This window comes from Microtus oregoni, unplaced genomic scaffold (genome assembly GCF_018167655.1).
Source record: "Microtus oregoni isolate MIOR12 unplaced genomic scaffold, Mior012 000028F_ref0000031, whole genome shotgun sequence".
Taxonomy (NCBI): Eukaryota; Metazoa; Chordata; class Mammalia; order Rodentia; family Cricetidae; genus Microtus; species Microtus oregoni.
In genome coordinates this window covers 18,380,880-18,393,164 of record NW_024543087.1, presented here as the reverse complement: position 1 = coordinate 18,393,164, position 12,285 = coordinate 18,380,880, and the positions used below count along the sequence as shown (strand labels likewise).

At 43.3% G+C, this 12,285-nt stretch overlaps 1 protein-coding gene across 1 annotated transcript in view; it reads right to left on the bottom strand.

Moving 5' to 3' along the window:
* Positions 1-11,968, bottom strand: part of Atp2c1 (ATPase secretory pathway Ca2+ transporting 1) — a 115,813-nt gene extending 103,845 nt beyond the window's left edge. The window contains exon 1 of the mRNA XM_041677404.1: positions 11,580-11,968. Within this exon, the coding sequence (XP_041533338.1) occupies positions 11,580-11,687 (108 nt within the window). The 5' untranslated portion in view covers positions 11,688-11,968. The remainder of the gene's footprint in view (positions 1-11,579) is intronic.
* Between the last annotated feature and the right edge of the window lie 317 nt (positions 11,969-12,285).

The window sequence follows — 12,285 nt, the reverse complement described above, 5'->3', positions numbered from 1 at the left end:
CACTAATACACATCTTATACTTTTTCCTAAAGAAGTTTCCAAAAATTGAATTAGCTGCAAATAACTCTAAAATCTGGGCCACTACTCATATTCCTGATACCAAAAATCCAAAATAAACAAACAAACAAACCAAAACAAGAAAAACCCCCCACATGTTCCTAACATAACGATTGCCACAGTTTGATGTCTAACCATTGTCATTTTAAATTTTTATTTATTTTATGTGTATGGTGTTTTGCCTGCATGTGTGTCTGTACACCATATGTGAGTTACATGAGGATGCCGGGAATTGTACCTGTGTCCTCTGGAAGAGCAGTTAGCACCCCAAGCCACTAAGCCACATGTCCAGTTTTGCTATCTCTAATAAGTTTAAGAAAATCTAATTGCAAGAGGAAAAAAATGAAAGGAAGGAGGGAAAGGGACCAGGCAGTAGCTGTGGCAGGTGGCGGATGGGGTGGTGGGTGAGGAGAACCTGTCTCACATGGAGAAGCTTTGTCAACAAATCTGGGATCCAAATCTTACTGTCACTATTTATGATCTACATACCCAGTCATTTCACATCTTTACCCACAAGGTGAGGGTGACACTACCCATTTTGCACTGCTCAGAGGACTAACTTGTGGCAGATCTAAAAGGACCTGGCCAAGTGTTTAACACAGGTGAGTCATTGGATTAAAATCCTAAGATTCCTCATTCTAAAATGTACAATCTCATTACTTTTCCCAAACCATACTACCATTAGGATATGCAAGCAAAAATAATAATAATTTCATCATTTTCCCAGCAAATTTTGAGCAGTACGACATATGTAGAAAGTTCATTTCTTTTTCTGTCAAGACATGGAACTGTCTGTACAAGGTGTAAGAGTATGTCCTCTTCTGTTCTGAACAGAACTTAGCAAAATGTTTGCACAATCTGTTGAAGGAGTGAAATTGGGTAGCAAACCTCTATATTTGGGGTCCTGAGTTCTCCTGGAGAACTGTGTAGTATCAAAGAACCCTTACCTGGTACTATTGAAAGATGGTGGGACCATTAGGAGGGTCTAGCAAAAGAAAGGCTCCTGAGGTCATGCCCTCAAAGGGGATATTTCAGGTCACAACCCCTCTTGCTCTCTGGCTCCCGGACAAATTAAGTAAACAGTTTTCTTTGTCTACGGCTCCCAGCATGGTGTGAGAGAACTGTGTACTGAAATCTTCCCGGTATTTTATCATAGAGTCTGATGAACACACACTTCAGGGGACTTCACAAACACCCAGGGTTTTGAAGCTGAGTTCCTAAACTTCAGAGACATAGTGCCAGTTCAGGCAGTCACCTGCTCTGTGTTTCAAAGACAGCTGAGTGCAGTAAGTGGGAAAAATTCCCAAGCACATGACCGGATTGCTAACAGCTCAGAATTCAGCCCATAATCCTGGTGTCCCTTAAGTAGATATGCATAGCCATGGTGATAGGAACAATAAGGATGGAACAACTTTATAAGTTCCCGTTGAAAAACAGAAAATTGGCTGTGTTAAATTCAGGGAAAAAATGAAAGTAAATGAGAGACTTTACACTGGGAGGTGTTAATGGTTAAAATGTCACAAAAAAAAGAGCCTGAAATTCCTCAATGTCCCTATCCATCCGTGACTGTGCATACACAGTTATCTCTCCCTAGACTGGAAGGCGCTATAACAGCTCCACCGCTGTGCATAGAAGTAGCCAGTGGTCCAGTAGGTTCATGAACACTGGTCCTGGTACATGAGCTTTTCACCTGAGGTCTTTACTAGACATCGTTATATTTCATCTCTTGCTGGAGGATTTGCATTCCACCCAAACCTCCAAAGCCATTAGATTCTATCTTCCTCGCTCTTAGACTTTGGAGCATAGTTCATTCTACAGAATTTTTAACAACTAGATAAATAAAAAAAAATCCATCTGTGCTTTTCATCTTTCTGCTGCCCACTGATCTAGAATCTTAGGGCTAGAATGGGCCAAATAAATCATGTAGGGTTCTCTTTGATGATCAGAAGCCGTTGTTACAGTGATCGTCGAAGAGGGACATGTAACGGTGTGTTCTGTGATAGGCAGTTCATTCCTTCCTTTCTCGTCTGGCTTTACTATTACAACGCAGCCCTTCTCTGCAATTCTCTACCCTCGAGTCATGCTTAATTTTCTCCGTAACCTCCGAAATACACCCAAGCTTTCTAAACAAATTAGCCCTGTGAATCTTACGAAACACATACACAAGCACAATTGAAAGCAATCACACCCTGCCTCTTCTTCATAAAGCCTAGCAGCCAGGATTCTTTTAAGCACTTCTGTCTCAGGGTCAAATCCATGACATCCATTTTATCCTATTCATTCATTTCCATCAACCTGTATTCAGTGTCCCACATCTGACAGGCCTGTTGCTAATTGTCTAGGACCTATTGATATTAAATAGCTCCACGGATGGATGGAATTGCTCAGGACAGGGACAGCAAAGGAGAATTAATTACAAGGTTTCTTTGGAGCATTTATTAGACACAGGACTGCGGTAGGAAACCTGCTCGAGAGCTGGGGATACAGCTCAAGGTAACAGCACTTGCTCGGCCGGGAAAGCCGCCCACCCTGGGGGAGTTAATAGGTAATGGATTGTTGAAGGGAGAGTAAATGTTAACACAGTGGAGGGACGAGCCTGGCCAGGCAGTGACAAGGAAATGGGGTAAGTAGACAGGCAGTGAGAAAGGACATCAGTGTCCAACCAAATTAAGCCCTTTGTGACAGGGTGTCAGGGAGCTTCTTCCTTATCCCAAAGCAGGGGGGAAGTCATTGAAAGATCACAAGCAGGGGCCTGGGAGGTCTGTCTCTGAAAGACAGTCTGTCTCTAGTGGAAACGCAGGAGGCTATTCTGTGTCTCAGACAAGAAGTAATGATGGTCTGTGGGCTAAGGGTCTGGGAAAGAGAAGACTGGCATCCGGGTATAAGATTGAAAGGACATGGCGACAGCATAGATGCCAACCGAGGAAACACAGGCATCTACCTGAATACCAGGATGGGTGGATGGCACCACTGCCCTAAGATAGGTGTGTAAGGAAGGCAGGTCATGAAGCTGGGTGATGGTGACTCAGAACCTATTAATCTTTCTGCACCCTCTCAGTTATAGGCTCTTGGGATGTTGGTAATTACAACATCCTAAAGTACAGCATTTTCTTTCCTAAAATACAGCATTTCCCCCTCCCCTCATTAGAGGAATTTTGTAATTACCACAATAAAATGCTTCTACTCTTAATGTCATATTTAATAGTCAGAAATATTAAAGTGCAGCTTCATCTTATCGCAGCAATTGACTTCAATGCTACCTACATAGAGTTACTCCTACGCAAGAGTGCTGTAAAATCTCTGCCTTTTGTTTGAAATTCCACACAGATAATCTTTTACTCCTAAACCTAAACCATTAAATCTTTCTCTTTTCAAACCAACTACAAGGACACAGGCCACTTTCCAGTTCTCTCAAGTGTTACTTAACTACCAACAACACTGCAGTACTCTATAAATGTGCACACACACATGCATGCACACACAAGTGCATACAAACACAATCACACACATACTAGACACAGCCCAGAGCTTTGTGGTACTAAGTGGATATTCTGCCATTGCTCCCTGAGATCACACGACTTCCCTTTCACATTATTTGTGTGTGTGTGTGTGTGTGTGTGTGTGTGTGTGTGTGTGTGTACACAGAAGAAGTTTCAGTCCTTTTCTTCTATCACGTGACTCTCGGAGAACCAACTCAAGTCACCAGTTGGATCATCTCATTGACTAGACTTAAAACAAATGAACAAAACCCCACAACTTTTAAAAACTTTGGTGCAATCCCAAGCTAACCATTTCCCCTAATGAGCTAAAAAACTCTTATCATTCCTTAGAACATGTTAGAGTAAAGTGTGTGTCATTTCACCCAGGGAGGCTGCGCCTGTATCAGCAATCCTCTAAAACTTTTTGAGAATACTGAGCCTCAACATAGATTTATTCGAGAAGGGAAATTAGAGCGGCCTCAAGATTTAGAGTGTTATGCAGGTCAGGGATAAGAGCCAAACTTCTTAAAGTTCAAATTCAATTCATGTTGGAAGTTGTTTGCTCTGCACTTCCTGTTTATTCAGGTAATATTACATCCTCTGGAGTCTTTGATGGACTTGAAGACTAGGTAGTTTTCCTCTGTTAGGTTAGAAGGCAAATTAGGTACAGAGCTTTGGACTCACCAGGATAGAAGAAATAATGGAGTATTTTCTCCAAATATGCCAAATACAAATGGACTGGACATTGTAAAAGTAATTCTTACCTAATAATTATTCTTAATGTTTATAGTTTTATGTTAGAGTTAAAAACCTTTCCTTTTCGTTTAGACAAAAGGGGGGAAATGTTGCAGAACAATCTTTTTGTATATTGAGAATATATGTTACTCTGATTGGTTTAATAAAACGCTGAATGACCAATAGCTAGGCAGGATTTGGAGGGCAGAGAGAATGCTGGGAAGAAGAAGGCAGAGACAAGAGGAGATGCAAAACAAGCAGCATGGACATTACAAAGCAGAGGTGATAAAGCCACGAGGCAGAAAGTAAATGAATGGGGATGGGTTAAGTTATAAGAGCTAGTGAGAAACAAGCCTAAGCTACCAGCCAACTTTCATAATTAATAAGTCTCCGTGTTGTGATTTGGAAGCTGGCCGGAGGGACAGAAAAACCCACCTACAAGAGAGCAAGGCTCTATTAGCCCAGATCATCTCAAATTCTTAATCGGTTAAACTTGTCAGTCTGTGTTTTCTGTTCCCTCTTATTTTCCCTTTGCCAAGGGATCTGTAGAAGGAGAGATTTAGGTTGGTGAAACTGCTGGAGGGAAGCACTAGCTGAAGGCCACATTCTCAAAAGTAAGCTTTTCTCTGCCAAAGCCTTATGTCATTGCCATTGCCATCTTTTGCTCTGAGTAACAGCATCCTACCCCTGGGAAGTTCCTGGCCCCACTTCTCCAACAGTGATGAAGTTCATTCAACTGTATAAATGTGTCTCGTTTGTGCCAGATATGTGCTTGGTATCGATGCAGAAACAACGACTGTGCAGAATCATGTTCCTTCATTGAGGTGAAGGAAGATTTCATTTGGAGAGGAAAACTCTGAATGCTGCCAAGAATGCGGATTGCAGCAGTAAGAGCAGGTATGGGGCACAAACCGTAAGGCTATGGTTGTAAGAATCCAATGAGGAGAAGATGGTAGGATGATGGTGGCAAATTTAATACTTATTTGTGAATTGTCTAGTGTATTAGTTGTTTGTCACCTTGGAAACCTTCTGATGGGTGGCCCACGTATACAGAGACCTGAGGGAAAGCAGTGTTGCTTGCCTGCCTGCCTCTGCTTCTTGCTGGTATGTTTATGTGTTCCTGCTGTTGCCATCAAACTCCAGATTCTTCAGTCTTCCAACATGGACTGAAGAGAAGTAACTCTTCGCGAACTTTCTAGGACTGCAGCACCAGAATGAGACTGTTAGAGGATTCAGCTTTATAGACGGAACAGCTATGAGGTTCAGTGTGATAGTTTGAATGTAATTGGCTCCATAAACTCACAGGGAGTGGCACTATTAGGAGGCGTGGCTTTGTTGAAGTAGGTATGGCCTTGTTGGAGGAAGTGTGTCACTGTTGGGGTGGGCTTCAAGGTCTCAAAAATGCACACGTGACATCCAGTGCTTCAGTCCACTTCCTGTTGCCTTCTGATTAAGATGCAGCCCACACCATGTCTGCCTGTGTGCCACCATGCTCCCTGCCCTGATGATAATATACTGAAACTCTGAACTGTAAGTGAGCCACCCCAATGAAATGTTTTCCTTATAAGAGATGCTGAGGTCATGGTGTCTCTTCACGGCAATAGAAACCCTAACTAAGACACTCAGTGTCTTCCTCGTAAGTGTGTGTGTGTGTGCGTGTGTGTGTGTGAGTGTGTGTGTGTGTGTGTGTGTTTTCAGTTCTTTTCCTTTAAAGGACACAGTCTTTTGAAATGGTCGAGAATAGGAGATAGTGAGGAGGAGGAGAAAAGGAGAAACCAAGACAAAGCTAAGTTTTCATGGTCTGAGCTTTCAGGATGATTAATGGAAAAAGTGGAAGAGGAATCAGCTTAGGGGGCATAGTTTGTGAGTTCTCTCTGCATACATTCAAGTTGCCATGTTTGCAGGACGTTCAGATGGAGGCATTGAATAGGTGACTGGATATACAAGCCTGCAGGGCACTCGCAGGCTACATTTGAGAGCTACTGGGTTGAAGGCAGTGGTTGAAAGCTACGGGAATGGCAGACCTCATCAAGCAAAAAATAACAGGCTTTCCAGATGCGCTCACAAACTAGCTCTTTATATTCTCACACAATGTCTACGCCAGTCTGCCACCCTTAAGAGCAAGCAGTACAGAGTTCCAGATACCCATAGGCCACCCTCCATAGGCAGAAGCCAAGGAACAGCGTACAAGAGGTAGAAGAAATTCCCCTTTCCCCTTTCAGTGTCCAGCTTGGTCACCGAGTCACAGAGCAGCTCGTCTCTGGTGTTCAGAAGAACATGGCCTACAAGTTGTATTCATTCCCCCACTAACTGAACTCTGACATCTGAACCAGACCTAGGCTGCTGCCCTGAGGCCAAAATAAAGTTATAGCAACCACACAGTCTTGCCTATGTCTGACGGACCTTCCACATTCTCCTGAAGGACCATGTAGGCTCAGGCTACCAACTCCTACCAAACCATCTCACGAATTTTGAGAAAAATTACCTCAAATCTTCCCAATCTTTAGCATCTTCACCTAATCATGACCTTAATCTTTACCTGTTTAGGGACCTAGATTTGTGAAATATTCGCTATAGAATATCTAGGAAGGCAAGGGATGAGAGACTTTGTTCTCAGTCTGATGGACAACCATCTATTTTACCTGTTGGTTGTTGCACACCATCAGAAATATCACCCACCAACAAAAACTACCACACAGACCAGGCCCTGTGTCAAATCCTGTCTCTATAGCACAAGGTACAAGGGGAAGAACATTGAGACGTTTCAAAACATCTGTGGATAAAAACAATGACCATTCCTACAGGTTCCCTTGGCCTACTCAAGACATGGGTAAAAGTGATATGTGTCCCAGACAATCTAGTGTGTCTCATCTGTCTGTGGTAAAGGTGTCTCTTACACCAGCTTTTGCCATGTGCCAAAGTGAGCCTGAGAGAGTAAACAGCACATGAGGTGGGGTCACATATGCATATGTATATTGACATATAAGCAAATAATTACCACACTGAATATAGTAGCAACATCTAGTAATCAAAGCAAACAGACTGTGTCTGGAAAGAGGGAGTTGTGTGTGTCTGCCAGCAGAACCAGAGAATGGTTTCCTTTCAGTCTCTGTAACCTGAGTATAAGGAGACAGAGGGCATATAATAAATAATATAATCCAGGAAGGCCAATAATAAGTAGGAATTCTGAGCGAGAGAGGAGTGCGTTTGAATGCACAAAGGAGCAGAAGCAGATGGCGTGTCTGGGATACCACACCTCTGCTAGTACTTGAGAGTGAAGACATTGGCGTGCAGACATTACATTCAGTAACAGTGACTCATTCAAAATTGAGAGAATTGTCTAACCTTCTTATTGCCCTCATCTTCATTCAGGAAACCGTCTCAGCCAGCCTCAAAGGAGGCTCTAAACATTTCTCCTTTGGGTTGTAGGGGGCACTTTGTGTCAACCCTTGGGCCTTGTGCATGCTAAGTGACTACCACCGAGTCACACTCCCAGTCCCAAACACCTCTCTTGAAGTCAATTGTCCTTTTAAAAAGTAAGTTCCAGGCTTAGAAGGCTGTTTTGACGTGTTTTTTTGGGTCCCTTCACACCCCCCCCCCCCGGCACTATGTAGCTCAGTCTACATACAGGAACTGCAGTTCTCAATCCTCCTACTTAGCTTGCCAACAGCTGTCAGTACAGGTGTGTGCCACTGCACAGGTAACACTGTCTGTCTGCAGAATTTGCTTTGTGTGCCATCCATACTAGTATGTGTACTATGATACTACGCCTGTGTTGTCTGAGTTTTCTGTCCTGCCCAGTTCCCACATTCCTTAAGTCCCAAAGAAAATCACAGAGGTCTACATTAGTTATAAACTGATTGGCCCATTAGCTCAGGCTTCTTATTAACTCTTATAACTTACATTAGCCTATTATTCTAGTATACATTAGCCACATGGCTCGGTACCTTTTTCAGTGGGGTATGTCACATCTTCCCTCTTTTGTGTCTGGGGAGGACTGCAGAGGAATGGGCTTCTTCCTTCCCAGAATTCTCCTGTTTTCATTTACCCGCCTCTACTTCCTGTCTGGTTGTCCCACCTATATTTCCTGCCTGCCTGCTGGCCAATCAGCATTTATTTAAAACATAATTAACAGAATATAGACAATTGTCCCACACCACACCGGTAGTGGAGAGCCTGCACTACAGGACCATTTGGAAGCCGGGCAAGGGCCTGGAGATTTAAACACTCTCACAGACAGAAACACAGGTCATCCTTGAAGCAAGAATGCCCCCTTTACTGTGTACCAAAGCCGCTTATATAGGGATCCTTAGCTGATAGCCATGCCCCAGCCAAACCCACCAGAAACCACTCCCTTGCCATCAGGAACTCCTGAGGGTCTCATGCTCAGAGCAGCTGTAAACACAGGAAAACAAGTTGTTTTGCTCAGAGCAGTTGTATGCATAACAAGTTGTTTACAGGAAAGTCAGGGTCTGAGTCCACAGCCCAACAGCTTTGAACGTATTTAGTCTCCTAGTTAGAGCAAATGCCATTGATTTTTGTACTTACAGTAAGAATATGAAGTTTTTCCTAAACAAATTTGCTAATGGGTGATTTGAATTGACAGTACAGAAAAATAGGAGTTAATCATAGACAGGGTAATTGCAGTCAGGATTATGACAGTGGTCAAGCTTTTAGAATACTGCCTAGGAGAGAGGTCAGTGGCCCCCTGTTATGAATGGCTTGTTATAGGGGGTATGGCAAAACGGATAAAGTATGAAAACCCAAACTTAGGCATTCCTGTTCCCTAGCTGTCCTGAAACTCTCTCTGAATGCCAGGTTGGCCTCAAACTCACAGGGATTCATGTGCTTCTGCCTCCTGAGTGCTGAAATTATAGGAGTGTGCCACCACTGCCTGTCTCCTGTCTCCCTTTTATAGTTTCTAGCCAGGTGACTTCTAGGACAGTGCTCATACTCTCCACGTCCCTGTCCTTGTAATTTTCTATTGCAGGTCTGGTTTACAGGACTGTAAGGAATAGAGACAATAAATGTGATGGCCATTTGAACATTGATATCATTAGCTTTGTTTGTAAGTTTTCAACATGCTTTCCAAGGTTAACCAGATTGGCCCAGTTTCTCTTACTCTGTTAGGCTGCAAATCTGCACAGCTGCAATTTGCTTTAGAAAGGAATCAAATATAGCATTTCCCATTAATATATTCAGAAAATTAATAATGTAGCATAATGCTCCCAGCTATTCCCAGACCATCCAGTATGGTAGCCCAAGTCTCATGTCCCCATACTGGGTGCTCATGTTCTTCTGAAGGCACAATTGTGTAGCACTTTCAAAATAAACTTGCAGCAGTTGGGTGTGGTAGTGTACGAGTAATCCCAGCACTTGGGCAGTAAAGACAGGGGGCATTTGAGGACAGTCTTGGCCAACTTGGGCTATAATGAGACTCTATCTCAAAATACCAAAAAGTTAGGCCTGGGGAGATGACTCAGTGGGAAATGCACTTGCTGTGCAAGCTGAGAGCTGAACTCTGATGCCCAGAACCCATGTGAAGAGCTGTGCTCAGCAATGCATACCCATAATGCTAGCACCAGAGACAGGGAGGCATCCCGAGGGCTTGCTGGCCAGCCAATCTAATCACAATGACCAGCTTCGGCTTCAGTAAGATTACCTCAAGAAATAATGAGAATAATAATAATAACAATAATAATAATGAGGAGGAGGAGGAGGAGAAACTAAGAAAAGACATTTTGTACTCAACCACTGGCCTCCTTGTCTATCCCATGGTCACTCACACATAGCACACACACATACGGATATGTGCATACATCACACTCTCTTCATACATGCATAAATACACACAGCACACATTAAAATAACTTCGTAAATAAGTTAACAGTAAGACAAACTTCCAAAAAGAAAAAAAAAGACCCGCAGGATTATTTAAGCAACATAGCCACCTCTCTACATACACAATACTCAGAAGGGGGAAGAAATCAATGCACCCCCCCCCCCCACCCCAAACAGGGTCAGCCACTCTTCCCTCCCCGCTCCCATGGAAGAAGCCTGTGACATTGCTACTGGGGTAAGCAAAGACTCTGGGGACCACCACATGGTCCTCCAACTTCCCACTTCAAAACCAAGTACATGCTGGGAGGAAATGGAGAGATGGATTTGGCTGGCGTGACCATACACCGGAGTGAGAGGGGAATGGGACTGGCCTAGCTGGCCTAGCTCCCTTAGTGCAGAGAACCCGACTCTCTAGCACTTTTTAAAATGACGTACGTAGGAGCCTGAAAGCCGTTTCCTCACAAACCATGATCTATCCTTTTCCAAATGAGGCTTGAGCTTTGGGGGAAGGGTCACAGGAGGGTTTTCCTCCACTGTCCTCTGCTTCCTTTGCTGGGAAGTGTATCCATAACTGGGTCATCCACCACAGAGGAAGACAAACGCAGTAAAGACGTCGGCAATCTCCCGACTAGTTCTGCCATTCTAGGTAAAGTCCAATGCCAAAGGCTTGTGGCTGGTCATCTTCAGTGTCGTGACAGCCGTGCCCTTTACTTCATATCCCATTGCCGTATTTCAAAATAAACTGCTGGATTTAAATGGACCAGATGTCGCTATTTCTTCTAACAATACAGTACAATTATAAAAGCAGTTTTTAGATATATAGAGTGCAATCGGTGTAACAAACACACATGTTTTTAAATGAAAATAACCTGACCTTTTAAACGGGTTTTAAAAATGCTTACACACCCACATGCTGTTGGATTTGTTTTGATGGGCTAAAAGGACTGAAAATTATTGTGCTCTGCCCCTACCCGCCACATACAAGAAATTACCTGTTACATCTAAATGATCTCATCGGCCCATTAATGATCTGATTATGGTTATGGAAATGTTTTTCATTTTGCAAATCCTGGTGACATTAACTTAATCACAGAAACATGCAGGAAAACAAGTATGTTTCTAGGGTATGATATTTCATCTATTGAGCTATTAATAGTTTCAGAAACTGTCTTTGAAACACTGAAAACATTATCAAAGCATCAAAGAGTAATAGCGGAAGAAAGCAAGGCATGTGTTTCCCCCAGAGAACATTTGCTTCATCTCAGAATCCAAATGTTCCGAGTTCAAGTAAACCCTCCCAGGCCTGCCTGTTCATCCGATTGTCAAGTGTGAATAACCACAAGCTGGAACCGACCCTGTGCCTATGAAAACAAGCAAACCAGCAGAAACAGAGTTCCTAAGCATCGCAAAGCCACACCCAGAAATAAACACTAGCTATTTTTAAAGTTAGCACAAGCAAAACAATACCTGCTCTTCGTCTCTTTGGTTTCTCAGCGTTGAGAAATACTTCCTAATGAAGTGGAGAGGATACTTTTTAAAGTAAGAAAATCTAGACGGTGGCAACAAATTCTCCATAGTGAAGGAAGCCAGAGGGTCTTCGTCTGCCCCTCCCTGCCAGCAACCAAACGCCAACTGTGAAACTTGGCCTCTGACGCCTAGTGGGTTGAGGCTCCAACACTTCCACGCAAGCAAACAAAGCAGCTTCCTCCTTAGGGTGTGAGTTCCTGGAGAAAGTAGACAGCCAGAGTGTGGTCGATTCTCTAGAAGCCTCCAGAAATGCAATGCCCAGGGGCCAGAGCTAGGAAGAAGTTCAGGGCTGGCCCAGGGAATGTAAACAGCCCAGTGACAGCGATGTGACTGGCTGTCCTATTTCCAGCAGCAGTGCTCTGTTGCAAGCTATGTTAATATTAGCTAGCTGGTGACTTTCCATACCCACAAACTCTCGTGAGGTTTAATTTTAATTCTTCCAACAGTCTTTCTGTTTTTTTTTTTTTTTTCTTAAAGAGGGCATGACTTGCGGTTTTCCCAGTTTCCTTTTCCATTTCTTGTCATTACCAGCACAAAACCTTCGGCTGTGTTTCAACTCAAACGTGTCTATTCTTTCATCCCTAGAAGCACTGTTCTAGGGGGCTTCTTTTTTGAAACTGATCTCACATCATACACACACACACAC